The sequence below is a fragment of the Aptenodytes patagonicus genome, chromosome 19 (genome assembly GCF_965638725.1).
Source record: "Aptenodytes patagonicus chromosome 19, bAptPat1.pri.cur, whole genome shotgun sequence".
In the NCBI taxonomy this organism is placed as follows: Eukaryota; Metazoa; Chordata; class Aves; order Sphenisciformes; family Spheniscidae; genus Aptenodytes; species Aptenodytes patagonicus.
Window position 1 is genome coordinate 3306884 of NC_134967.1, and position 14416 is coordinate 3321299.

The 14416-nt window shown below is 36.9% G+C and overlaps 2 protein-coding genes across 3 annotated transcripts in view; one reads left to right on the top strand and one right to left on the bottom strand.

Moving 5' to 3' along the window:
- Positions 1-14416, top strand: part of LRRC38 (leucine rich repeat containing 38) — a 109342-nt gene that overhangs the window by 89770 nt on the left and 5156 nt on the right. The window contains exons 5-6 of the mRNA XM_076356013.1: positions 5663-5844; positions 7861-7931. The gene's annotated coding sequence lies outside the window, so the exon portion shown is untranslated. The remainder of the gene's footprint in view (positions 1-5662; positions 5845-7860; positions 7932-14416) is intronic.
- On the bottom strand, positions 1416-12496 carry LOC143168967 (arylacetamide deacetylase-like 4). Of its 2 annotated transcripts, XM_076356011.1 has the most exons (6): positions 12425-12496; positions 11703-11838; positions 10188-10265; positions 5671-5887; positions 4161-4224; positions 1416-2468 (listed from the first exon to the last, which is right to left on the bottom strand). In XM_076356011.1, exons 2-6 carry the CDS (start codon positions 11733-11735, stop codon positions 1697-1699), a joined length of 1164 nt encoding a protein of 387 aa, XP_076212126.1. In that variant the 5' UTR covers positions 11736-11838; positions 12425-12496; the 3' UTR covers positions 1416-1696. The 2 variants fall into 2 exon arrangements, with proteins under 2 accessions (XP_076212126.1, XP_076212125.1); XM_076356010.1 differs by lacking the exons at positions 11703-11838; positions 12425-12496 and having other exon boundaries at positions 10188-10358.

Consider the following 14416-nt stretch of genomic DNA (forward strand, 5'->3'; position numbering starts at 1 on the left):
TAAAAATGATCCTAAATAAAGATAAGCCTAATGACTCTCACAGTCTTCACATGACTGAAGTTCATGAAATCATACCCAAACTAACTTTAAGCCAGCTTGCTCATGTACAGATAACAGTACGGCCGTGGCAGAACAGACATGGATTAACTGCTCAAATGTTAACCAGCTTTTTGCATAGCTTTTACAGCAGATACCGACTCTGCTGGCCTGGCCTCAGCTACCAACATGTAAGCTGGTAAGCCAACCTTCATCTTGAGATCAGAAACCAAAATGAATCCCCAATTTCACATCAGGTTGCGTAACCAAGGCAAATCCTGTAATCCTCAAACAGTGGAACATTTGGAACTTCATAATGTTATTTACTTCTGGAAGAATTTTTTTGCTTGAAAAGTAAATTGCCAATAGTTGCAATAGGAAAAATGAAACACAATATCTGTTGTGTCAACAGAGCCTGAAGAAACATAATTTCATTTTGCTGAGAGGGACTGGAGAACAAGAATTCACAAGTAACAACTTGTGGCTCCAGAGATTTGTAACTGCTAACTTGTCACTATGTTTAATTAATGTGGTGACAACGAAAGAATTTAACCCACCATTTTCTTTCTACTCACGGTTTGGCTGACAGAGAATGAAGATACGTACTAACCTCTTTCCACACTTGTGTGTGCATAGGTATTACAAGTGCAAGGTGGTTGCATAACAATGATGAAATATTTCACAATTCCTAGGCATTGCGTAGCTAGCTATTTTGACATGCAATGGCAATTAGCTTGGCATCTGTGTTTAGCAGAGGTGGATCTGTCCTAATAAGCAATGTAACAATTGAGCTGAGATTTTTTTTTTTCCTTTGTGTTTTGGATATTCACAGAAATTATTTTTCCAGCTTCCATGCTGTTTACATACTTTCTCCCCAAATTCCAAGTAAACAAGCTGATTATTTATCTGATTACAAAAAGGCAAAAAACACTATGTCTCTGTCTTCCCTGAATACAATCAAATGCTTCTCAGAAAGGAACTTTATAGAATATAGTTTAGAGGATATTCAGTTATGTTTGTGCAGTTCTCCCTCACTGCATCTGTGTTGCCAGTCTCGGATCCTTACAGGTAGCCATCTCATATAGCTCGCATTTCTGTACCGCCCTGCTGTGTCAGCCATTTCCCTTTAAAATCAGATTTGTAAGTACACCCAATTCCCTCCTTCAGATTTTACAACCAAGTCCAAAGCTACTGGTTGCCTATATACACATAGTCTGATGATGATTACTACTCATCTCAGAAGTATCTTCAATCTCCTGAGGCGTTGGGGGGGCATTTTATCTGTGCTGTCATGCTGATTTTGTGTGTATTATGTGGATATGCATATGCACATTGCTGATTACTCATATATTGCATGTTTTAAAATGTTTTTTGCTATGGTGAGTTTTTATTCTTTGACCTAAGAAGAGAACAAAAATTCTTACAACCTAAGAAGAGAACAGCAAAACAAGCATACCAATTAATGGGTTTAAAAAAGAAAAAAGAAGATGAAAAATACATCATGTTCCCAAGTAATAGCAATTGAAAATCAGAATTCAGCAGACCATGCTAATCTTAACTTCCTATTTGTTGCATAGATTCTAATGTACAAATAGCTAGTAAATAGTTAATTGAAATACAGTCTGTCTGCATACCAGGTCACTGTATTCAAGAAAACATTTTAATAGCCTTTTATGAAGTTTACAGTGTGGTTCACCATTTTATTTGATGATGGAAAAGAGAAAATACCATAACCAAAAAATCCCAGTGCGCAGTGGAAGCCTTCTTCCATGTGGTGCCAGGTCACTTTTACATTGTTGTCCTCTAACCGTTTCTTGTACAACAATCCATCATCTCTGAGCACATCATGCTCACAGGTAATTATACAAGTATCAGGTAGGTGGCAAACAACAGCATCTTCTGCTAACAGCGGGGAAAATCTTGTGTCAAACAGTTCTTTTGTTTCTTCATGGACTTGAGGTAAAAGTGAGGTGGGTAATGGTGGTTTATAGCCCAGTTTAAATATCTCTGGGATAAGATCGGGATATATCCATTTCTTATATTTCAAATTCATACTCTCGGGAACATGAGAACCTGCCAAAATAGCTTCCTTCATAGAGCAATCCTTTTTCAAGTACCTCAGAATAAAATGGACTGTACGTTCCCGGGACAAGAAGGCAATGAAAGCATTTTTCTGGTGAGATGGCAGATTAAAGTTCAATGCTTGGAGAAATGGATAGATCAGTACCTGGGCACGTATCTTTGGGATATCTTTTCTATTTACCAGTTCTTGGCAAACACTAGCAGTAAAAGTGCCCCCCACACTATCCCCACAAACAATAATCCGATCAGGATCCACCCCGTAGTTTTCTGCAGTCTTCAAAAAGTGTACAGTAGCAGTGAGACAGTCCAAAGTTTGGGCTGGATACTTACGCTCAGGAGATAAATGGTACCTGAAATGTACAAAAGACAGCAATTACTACAAATACATATATTTGTAAATTGCTTGAATGTGTCATCTTAAATGCATCCGTGGATTATATATTTGCAAAAACTCACCAAAACCAGTATTATTTATTTAGTTGAAAGTTTTGCATACTGAAGCAAACCAGAAGCTTCCCCTCCCATTTCTGTCAAAACATAGAGACCATTAATCATTGAGGTTTATTCTAGCATAATTTAAGAGCATGAGGGCTTGAGTAGTGCGGTCCGGTCACCCACATTATACAAAGCCACACATTTACTCAATTCCTGATCTGAGTGTACCTGCCTGGGAATCAAAGTTCATGCCAGCAGGGAAGTCTGCAATTCTCTCATTTGGACTGACCTTGCATGTATGTATAGCTATGAGTCAATCCTGCTTACCCACAAGGTCCAACCAAGTTCTGGCTCCTGAGCTTTTTATACTGGGGACACTGATTATTGTATTATTATATATTAGTACAGTATTGTACATTATTATTACATTTTAATATAAAAAGAATAATAATATATTATATTATAAAACACCATACAGTAAATGTACTGTGGTGACAGAATAGCTTCCTGTAGACAGTTCTTTCATTTATTTTATTAATTGGAACAAGTGCGTTATAGAGGAGTGATGTTAAACTAACAATACCTTTGTTTATTTTTAACTAACAACTTACTTTCATGTGATGAAAAGCAAGGCAGGCATAACAGTCAGATACCCAGTCAAATTAAAGTGTTGTAATTTGATTCCAATGACATATAAGACTACTTTGAGACTACATTTTTAACAGCCATGGTTCTTCATTCCCTGTATTCGTGGTCTTAGGGCTTTCTGGAGAAGATAAGTTTAATAAGGAAAGGATAAATACTACAAAGGTTAACAGTGCAGGCATTCTTTCTTAACCCTTCACTGTTTGCTGAGGCACACTGCTTCTGCTTTTCTGTTTTTTCACTATTCTGTGAAATTAATTCGATGAAGTCATAACGTAAACATCCTAATAATCAGGGAATAAAAGGATATCAATATCTTATTTCAGAATCACTTTTAAACGCATAGTGACTTACTCGGATGAGATATGGAATATGCAATTCATTCTCAAAACCAATTCCTCCCAACTTAATAAAATTCTTTAGCAAATAATTTTTTCATGGAAGAATTTGTTGGAAACTAAAGCTTCTTCATACCATCAGCTATTTTCCATAAGCAAAACATCTTTAAAAGGAAGCAGTGGTCCATGCAGTTTAAAAAAAAAAAAATAAATTTTAGACTTATTGTTTACTCTTTAAAATCATCCCCAAAGCCCCCTAAATACTAAAACCTGAAATTGGGAAAACAGCTTATAATCCCTTATTATCGAACAAAGGCAATGATTTTTGTGGTGATAACAATGTAAAAAGAACAGATCTCTTTGTTCTTCTGAAAATAGCTGGCATACATATTACTTTTGTAACTATAAACCTGTATCAGGTATTTCTCATTGTCATTTCATGGCACATGCTTGCTTACACATATCAACAACATAGGGGTAGACAACACTAGAGCTCAGTTTCTTTTCTTACATTCAAAGAAATGTAAGTACAGAATAGGCGTTGTTCAGGGGGGTGGGGGAAGTAGAGGGGAAAGCAGTGGAACTGTCTAATTCTGGGAGTAACATTGGGTGGAGCTCACTTACCCAACAGACACAACCACTGAATCAGATTTTCTGGCTATGTACCGGCATATTCTTTCATGACTTCCTGAAGAACAAATGTTGTTAGAATACTTGAAGCAATATCGTCCCTTATTTTTTTATGACATACTGCCATGATGGAGTGTGGGCCCCTTGCCTGTTTAGTGAGCTACCCAAATTTTCTCTAGGATAAAAATAATCTAGACTTTTGATCATCAGGACACACTGTAAAGTTCATACATTTAGGGAGATTGTTGATCTGTAAGGAAAATAAGGAATTACTATTATGATTATTACTACTAGACAAGGGGCAATGGTTTTAAACTGAGAGAGGGTAGAATTAGATTGGCTAGAAGGAAGACATTTTTTATGATGAGGGGGTGAGACAATAGAACAGGTTGCCCAGAACAGGATGCCCCATCATTGGAAGTGTTCAAAGTCAGGTTGGACGAGGCTTTGAGCAACCTGATCCAGTGAAAGATGTCCCTGTCTATGGCAGGGGGGATGGACTAGATGATCTTTAAGATCCCTTCCAACCCAAACCATTCTATGATTATTGTGCACAATTGCTTAGAGTGGTTGTAAGGGATAGAATAGCTTGAGATCTTTGTAAAAGCTTATTACATTGTTTTAAGTAACTGTGAGTCTGAGACTGACTTAGGTATGTCATATCATTTTGCTGTGGAAATGCTAATTGTAGTACTATAGCTAGGTCTAAATGCATTTTGTATTTGAAGCAGAGATTTGACTATTTTCTGAAGAATGAAGGGTGCAGATGGTATACCCTCTGTGAAATCAGTATATTTCTGTGTGGCTAATTCAGGCAGAAATGTAAGGCATCCAAATTGTGTTATAGTAAATTGCCTAATTATATAATTATTCCATTCAACCTTAATTCTGAATTTGCTGCATTTAGAAGATTTGGTTTACAGATATTTGCTCAATGATGAGTTCTTTCAATTACAGAATTCTAACACCATTTATATGTGTGCATATCTACTGCCTATAGAAACAGTATCTTTTAGAACTTTTTGAATTACGTTTGCAATTATCTGCTTTTTCTAATAAATTAAACTGGGAAAAAAAGACAACATAACTAAAGTACATACATCATGGACACACATTTTAAAATGGCTGCTGTAGGCCACTTGAATTGCCATGAACACTGTTTATAGAAGTTCCAACAAACATGCTGCAGTTAGAGTTCAAAGGGAGGAATGCAGATGTTAATGACTTCTGTCAGGTTTTCAGACAAAAAAGAATTTATTTCTTTAGCAGCACCACTTACTGTAAGGAATATATATGCCATAGAGAGTGTTATATCCTATAAAAAATAATTTAGATACTAAATAAGGGCAGATTAGAGAGTTTAAAATGTAAAAATAAACATTAAGTACTTTCTATCTCTCAGTCTCTCAAACTAAACTTCAGTCACTTCTTAGGTTCAGGAGAGTTTTTAAAAATATATAGTTAACAATCCTAAATAATCATATTTTCTCTTTCAGTTCCTTACTGATGCTTCCGAACATCCCGCATCCTCCATGGAAGAAGACGACTCCTCTCCGTTTGCTTGCAGATGGTACTCTTGGGAGGTAAATCCTCACTGGCACCTCATCAAAATGCAGATCCTTTATGAAGAGCTTTGAATCCCTGCATGCTGGCAGTCCATCAACGATCAACCTCATAAGTATGTGCTCCTCAAAGATACCCAAACTTTCTAAGTTCTTTGCCTAGATAGATATAACAGGAAAAATGAGAAATTAGTATAGGGAATTCAAGTCTTCCCACTCTATAAAGGCCACAAGCTACCTTCCTCTATACTATATTTAAGATAATTGTATTGGTTATTTGCTACTTTACCACAAATAACGCTAGAGGCTTTGCGATTTCAGTGATTCCAGTTTGTGAAACGTACGTCTTCATGATTTGAGGTACCATTATTTCTGGAAGAATGTTGTAATACTTGTTCCATGAAATGTATTATATGAATACCTTCTAATTTCTGTGATCTGGATTTACCACAAGTAACATGAGGCATTTGCTTAGGTATGGAAGTTAGGAGTCATGAGGCCTGAGGCTCCTTTTCTAATCAGTAAGAGAAAGGCATTTCTTGAGGACGGTTCCAATTTCAGGTGTGTTAAATCATGCTCTGGAGATGGCTGTTCATCTCCATTGATTATAAAGGGAGGCTGTGTACTTCAGATGCCTCAGTTAAAGTATTTAAGGTTAGGTGAGATGAAGATGTCCCTAGCATGACAGCATTTAGTATACTGGGAGAAAAAGACTCATGCCAGTTTGTGTGTAAGATTCAGTAACTTACTGGTCTTGGGTCATCTCCATGCCACAGGGTCAGTAAGAACAAGCTTTAAGAAAACCATTACTGCCTATAATCAATAAGAAAGGGCTGCTGGCCTAAATGAAGAACTGATGAAATGGTTCTGAATCTTATCTCCTTCTCCATCAGTGAAACTGTTGCCTTTATCAAGATCTCACAGGTATTCATGAAATGGCTCTGCAGTCAGTTTCTTACATCTAATCAGGGAAAACTAATATTCTGAAGACAGGGGAGGTTTGTTAAATGTGTCAAAACATTTTCTTATCCAAGGCCAGTCAACTGCTGATAATTAAGATAGCCTGAAGATCACACTGGAATCCTCCTTTATTTTGAACACGTGTTGTAATGGATGCATTTCCTGCTAGGGACAACATTTCCCTTCCCATTAAATGGTGACTTAATTGCCCTTATGGACTATTATAATTCATTCTTCTGGAATGATGATAATCATCACAAGCAATTTACAAACGTATTGCACTCTTCTGAGCAACAGAAGTCTCCATATACACTGCTGTATCAATGCCTTATAAACTAATGGCCAGCTATGCTTTTGTAAATTGTTCTTTCCTACCTTGTGTATCTGGCCTTTAATTTAGATCTGCTCTGTGTCTCAGAGACAATTCAGATATTGGCCTTAAATAGTAATTTTGCTGTGAAAGAATGCCAGGGTAAGACAAAAAAGCAGAACTTTCTTAGGTGCATGATCCCAGCTATCATGTACATATGAAGCCAAATCTCACGTAGTTCGTGTGTTGCAACACCCAGTTCCTCACCAAGGCCTTTCTCAAACAACACAGATTCTTTCTTCCTAATAATCTAGACCAGGCTGCCATAAACAAGCTGGGTGAGGAGTAATAAAAGAAACCACCATGAGCCATGGAAGAGAGAGAAAATCGTTTAGAAACTAAGATGGGAACCCAGAGATGATCTGGAGTTTTTTCATAACACTCTGTGCCACAACTGCTGGCAGTGCTTGGGGTATTTTAAGTCCCAGTTCCTAGAGACAAATGGATAGATATAGTTCTTGCCTTACATTTGAAAATGCACATTTTTAGGTATCATGGCAAAGGGGAAGATGAATATAAGAGCCAAAACAATCGTGGCAGAAACCACAGGGTCAATATAACCTTCCCCAAACAGCAATTTTCAAAAACTCTCATGACTTTTAAGTCAGTCTTTTTGTCAGAGTTATGATTTTGGAATGGTTGAAGTTGGCAGAATTGCCATACCCTGTTTATTTAATCTCATCTGTACTTTCTAACGTCCCTGAGTTCTTACAGAGCTTTCAGATGACAGATAGTAATATATCTAATAAACTTGGTATCAGAGCATTCTATCTAAATATCCTCTTTCCTTTCCTTATCTTAGGAGCTCCTGACATCACAGAGGCATCTTCAAATTCAGGAAAAACACTATCGTGAAGGAGAATGGGGAATTTGGTATGTATTCTGTTGAAAAACTTCTTGATCAATAATTACAAAATACTTCAGAACCAGTAATAATACACTCAAAAAATAAAAGGTATGACTATTCCTAGACAGATGTGATCAGTGTTAGTAGGTGAAACATATTATATAAGCTAGGTTCTAAAATGTGTGTATGTGTAAGAAAAAGAGGACCCAGATGAGCATGTCAGTCTACCTTTTCTTGTGAAATAGGGTCTTTGAAAAACTATTTGCTGGAACACCTAAATTCTGGCACAAACTGGCTTTTTATGTGGAAGATCATATGGGGACCAGATTTTTACTTTTAAAATAATTATGAAATCACATACCAACTAGCAAAAAACACTCGATTTGAGCTTCATGGACTTTAAGACTACATTAGACAGTCTTTCTGTCAGTCACTTCGAAGTGTTATGCTTTGCCAGCCGAAATAATTATCATCAAAGCTTTATATCACAGTGCCATATGCACAGTTAGTCTAAATGCAGATCTGTATGAATAGATTAAAACAAAAGCTAGGATGTGAGCTAAGAGGCTTTCTCTCATCTCTTCCATTTGGGATTGTCATTGATTTCTTTATGACAGAGTATGTGAATAGATGCAGCAGGAGCATCGTATGTATGACACCTATGCTGTAGAAGATCCAAATTTAACTGTTGATGCAGCTTTTCTAAGACATATCGAAAGTAAGGTGGAAGAAAAGAGGAAAAGACTGTCCTGTATTGCAGAAAAAAGAGATCTTTACTGCAACATACAGTACAAACAGACACATCACTGGCACAAGAGCAGCATTCATCAGAATGAGCAGGATATGTTCATTGCACATGTGCAATGCACAAAGCATCATACAGTTTATAAGAAACCTGTGAAGTCCTCACTACGAGGGCTACTCCTGTGAGTATAAACATAAACCTAGAAATTCACCAAAAGTACCAGCAGATGTCTAAAGGTTTTTGAAATAAAATTACGTATAGAATAGATTCAAGGCATAGGAAATGGTGAAATGCATCTTTAAAACTATCCAGAAAAAGGAAGCTGAAATTTCTGGAATGTATTATCAATGACGATAGAATACGTACTATTGCATAACAGCCACTTAGAAGCTGTAAAAGCAGGTAAAAAGAATCATCTGAAAGAATCTTTTCATCCAACCAAGTATAGAAACATAGAGAACTTAATAACATACAGTCATATTATTCTATTATGGTCATATTATTATATTAAGTTTATGTATAGCTTAACATGAAAAGCAGTGTGAGATACGTAAGGACAGCAGACTCTTCTTTCATGCCAGACAATGCAGAAAGGTACATGGGGCCTAGGACATTGGAGAATGAGGGACAATAACTGGATTTGGTGAATGCTGCTACGTAAGTTCAAGCAACCCACATAAGTCTTTAATAGATTATATTGCCCCAAATCACCTTTCAGGATGTGGGCCTTAGTTACTACGTTCATTATGTATAAGTAGGGGATTAGAGAATACCTTTACTTGAGATGAGCTCCGTACAAACATTAATGAAACCACTCTCTGATTTTCCTGCAGGCTTTCTTTTGACGTGTTATGTGCCAGACTTGACAGGGCTTAGGCTGCTCTTATGTACTCCTCTTGCCTTCTTTGAAAGCTTTTTGCACAAAAACTGTTTCTTTCTCTGATGGCAAAGTACACAGCACAGTGAGTCTGGCTTACAAATACTTAAATAGTAAGTGATAACAGGTCTAGCTGAACCTGCTTTGGCCAGGAGGTTAGATTAGATGACCTCTGGAGGTGCTTTCCAACCTACATGATTCTATGATATTTAACTAAGACACAGTAATTCGGTCCCTGCGGAAATAAGAACAGAATCACGGGTAAGAAAATTACTGCAGATAGTTCAAAATTTGGGAAATTACCTTAAATATATCAAAGTGCATTGAGACACAGAATGTTTGGTTATTATTATTCAGTTAAATGATATCCACAACCCTCCTGTCATCCACAGGACCAATCATTTCATTATAGAAGGCAACCAAATTACAATTGCGGCATAAGAATGCATATCTCAGTATTTAAAAGAACTCACCTCATACTGGCTGCTTTTATATACAGTAATAGAATACCAAATCAAACTTTGGCCTTTATCTTTAAATCTGTGTTACTGTGTGGTTCCCATTACACATAGTTGCAATATTTAGATGCATATCTTCATAGTTCTATTCAAGTTTTTCCTTTCCTGAAAATCACAATATCAGAGAGCATGATAAACTCACCAGAATTTCCATCAGAGTATATACGCAGTGATATAAGCGGAGCTTTGATGGCTGGTCAACATCAGGAGGAATCTCTGCCTTGAAGGAATTATGATAAGTTGCAATTAAAACCAGTAATACAAAAGCAACCAGAATTCCTGTTATTAAAGCCAGAGCATAAAAGGATTCCATTTTTCTTTGGTGGGAATAATTTATTAGAGTACTGTTTGATATGTTTCTGTCAATATTTATATCCTCCAGACTGACTCCACAGAGAAGTAATTTGCATACCAAAATTCCTCCGCCCTCCTCCTACAGATAAGGCTGCCAGATGCTAGAAGCATACAAACATCCGGCTATTACAACTTTATTTAGCATCGTCAAAGTTAATACATAGAAGACTCACATCCAGGAAATGTCATTATTTTGTATATTCCAAAATTGCAAATGAACTTTATTTTTTATCTGGTTTAATTGTATTCTGCTTTATGGGCCTGAAAAGCTATGTGTGATTTTTTGCAAGTGTACTAGTTAGTGTAATGAAAGATACTACCTCTACTTAAGAACCCATGGAAGACTGTGCAATGCTGAACTCCAGTCTCTGTGTTGAGGAACTCTAATGGTTCTGCTCTTGGAATAGGTCTGAGTTACGATTCTAAGGCTTTTTGCTTAGTGCTGATTTTTTTTCCCCTGCTGTATTGCTGAGGCAGACAGCTGGCCAAAACAGTTAGAACAGACATTCTGAAGTACATCTAAAGAAATTTTGCTTTTAGAGATTCATATAGAGCTATCAGTTATTTGGAAGCTCCTTATCTGAGGGTGCAGCAAGGGTCTCTGGGCTCACCAATGGTCCAGTGATATCAGAGGGAAACTTCCCCTTGACTTGGAGAACTTTGGCCCTAACCCTCTATCCTGATTCATTCTAAAGAAAGGATTTTGATGTTTTTACAATTCATAGTTTGCTATTTTTTGCCAAGACAACTCTACGTTATCCTTTGTTGTAATTTAGGCTGTGATTAGACCATATGACTAGCCAAATGCTTGTACCAATAGAGGTGATGATAGTGAAGGAATGAGTAGCCAGGTGCAACTCCATGCATTTCTGTCCACCATGTGACTGGACAAAACTTGTTTGGGTAAAAGTGAAAAGCGAACAAACATCAGCTCAGCTTGACATAATCAGTACAACCTATGCTTATCCCTGAACACTCTGAAATATTTCTTTATCCCCACTAATCTCTCAGATATTCCATTTTAAAACCCTTATAAAAGCTTGTAATCGTGGTCATAGAAGAGAAATACTCCTTTTTATGAGCCATAAGATTCTGCATTTGGCTAACAAGCCTGTAGTGGTATTCCCTCAGAAAGTGGGATCTTGACTAAAAAAGGTGAGTCCTTTCTAGCTTTCCTTATACCCTTAAAAGAAGCAGATGAAATATACCTGCTTAGAAAAATCCCATTTATGCAAAATATGCATTACAGGAAAGAGCGAGAAACTTTAATGTGAATTAGTCAATAGGGTAAACAAGTATTTACCTGTGTGGAATGAGAGTAAACAATAGGAGTCATAAGAGATAAGAGTGACCAGACTGGATTCTTAAGACAATAGGTCTCATCGTTAACTTCAGTGGAAGTCAGCAAGTACAACTGATTGAATTATGTGGTTTAAAATCTAAATAAATAAATAAATAAATAAATAAATAAAAAGTTGTTAAGGGTAAGAAAACCATGAAATCCATGTAAGTTATAACATGGAACTCTCGGCTTAACTCAGCAGGCCTGGAACTTGTGATCATAGTATGCATCTTTCCAATACTGACTCAAATTATTTGACTAAGCTGGGGGATAATTGCTCTTCCATCACTGTGAGCTGCAGGATGCTTAACTGAGCCCCTCCCAACTTCTTACTCCATCCAGACCTGAGGGGGTACGCTAACTGGAATGTTTTTTTTTTAAAAAAAACAACATAAATTAAAGCAAAAATTAAGGCTACTCTTATATTCTGAGAAGGAATATCTAAGTTGGGGTTTAATGAGTTTTACTAATCCATCCTAAAATTAATAGGTTTTAAGTTCTGAATGTCTCCATATAAACATACTTTTAAATATGACAAGTGAAAGTTCAAAGACATTTCTTCTTTATTAATTTTTAATTCTCTTTGTGGTGGATTTAAACACCCCACTGATATTTTCATCTGAGTAGATCATGGAATATCCAGATTTCCCCTCATAAAAGCTGAATGTCAAAATATCAATTACCTTCTGCCAAATCACTTAGGAGTTCCCAATATACGTGGTTTTCTTCCCATGATATCAAGACTTTCAGACCAGCAGCCAACCATCTAATGAGAGATTGGAGAGGAGGTAGGAGTCCTGTGAAGAGGGGTTCTTGGACTTTGAGGTCGGTTGGTTGGTTGGTTTAGTGGAATTTTTTTTTATCAAATCGTGTTGGACAAAGTTTAATCGGAGGGCAGGGATGAGAGTTCTGAAAAAGCATCTCTGTTAATTATTTTACAGGTCAGCTTCTAGGAAACATCTGGATTTATGCATGCTGCTGTTATAACGGATCTTTCTTCCTCCAAAGAATCAGCTGATCCTCACTGCCCTGTGCCATTGTGCATATCAGGAAAGATAAAATAACTTTTAAAAAGGCAGCAGTCCCCATAAATGAGTTAAAGGATCAGCTGGTCTTTGGAAGCCCTGTGTTGTTTACCCCATGTATCACTTGCTCCAATGTCTTCCTCCAGAACTGCTCTTCCCTTAAAAAGATGAGTGATACCAATTTGTAGGGGTAATGGCAGTGATTCAGCAAGAATGAGCAAATTGGCTTTCTGGTAACAGTGAGTAAAGTTCTAGAAATACCCAGATAAATTATTAAAAATCCAAACCTTATCCTTGCTCAGACCATCATCAAAAATGCTGTGGGTTCTGTTTGGATGAAGAACCCAGCATCCCTCTGTACCTTCTCTTAGCTCAACTGAATCTCTCCAGAGATCTTATTTTCCCATCATCAATTTATAATGTGATCTTATTCCCTCACATCGATTCATACACCTGAAGCTGATCCATCCTAGCCTTCCAACCAAAAACGTTTGCCTTTGACAACAGCATTCTCTTCCTAACATTCCTCCTCTTTTTGGCTTTCTTTCTAGAATTGTCAAGTTTGAAGAAGCTTATGACCGTTAGAGGACTTGAATTATTTCACCTCTGTGTGTACTAGTGAACCACTAACTCTGAAAAGAAATTACAGCTGCATGTAATGAATTCTTTTAAAAACATTGTTAGAAAGGATTCAGGGAACATTTTATCTAGAGATTTTTTCCTAAGTTAGTTTACAAGCTTTCAGTGCAAATGTATTACAGGCATTAGCCTACTGTTCTGTTTTTGTCAAAATCCATATCACGTTGGTTTAGTAGGATTTCAGTTCAGACTCTTGAAACAATCAGCTTCTCTAATGTTGAGGGCCTTATGGACTTAATTCTTCTGCCTCCCTAGTTCCTTATGTGTCTTAGAAGTTTTGTCAGGACTGAGGAATTAGTCAGAAGGAATGGTAAATATTGGCGTAAAAGTGAGGTAAATGTACTAAAGAGAACATAAGATGAGTCAATCAGTTTAACAAAATGTAGTCACTCCATTCCTGTTTACATGTGGTATTTTTTCAGTGTTCTCTCTTCCAATATGAAGAAGCAGGCTAACAGATTGAGACAAGACTTGGCTTCTAATTAAAGATAGGTGAGAAAAAAGAAGGGCAATGAGTACAAATGACAAAATCTAATGTACTAAAATGACTAAGCAATTGAAAGAAATACCACGTTCTTGATGTTGCATCCCGTTGTCTGAATTCCAGGTAGCACCTACCTGCACTTTGAAAACACTGTACTTCTGCTTACAAAGACAATTATTTTTACACATATTGAATCTAGAAAGGGATGTCATCTAGAATTTAGAATTACTCAGTAAGACATTTGTTATATCTTTATTCACGATACTGATTTGTTGTGAGACCCTGGGAAAGCAGTAAGACATCCAAATGTAGCTTTTCGCACAAGGCTGGACACAGACTGTTTTCTGTCAAGGCTGGAAGTTAAACAGAAACCTGGCCCCTTTGAGCTTAGTCCATGGCAAAACTCCACTTACAAGGCAACAGTATCAGCCTCTAAATACTTAATAGCATATAGAAGGACAGTGTGAAATCGCAGAACCACTGGGACACATTTCAAATGGAAAATGTGAACTCAAGGGAAGAATGAA

Bases quoted from the DNA above. Each gene is read 5' to 3' on its own strand.
- LOC143168967 (XM_076356010.1), bottom strand. From the start codon at position 10,358: ATGGAATCCTTTTATGCTCTGGCTTTAATAACAGGAATTCTGGTTGCT. The intron at 5,888-10,187 runs GTGAGTTTATCA...ATATCTATCTAG, and splicing joins ATACTCTGATGGAAATTCTG to GCAAAGAACTTAGAAAGTTT. The intron at 4,225-5,670 runs GTAAGGAACTGA...TTTGTTCTTCAG, and splicing joins CGGGATGTTCGGAAGCATCA to GAAGTCATGAAAGAATATGC.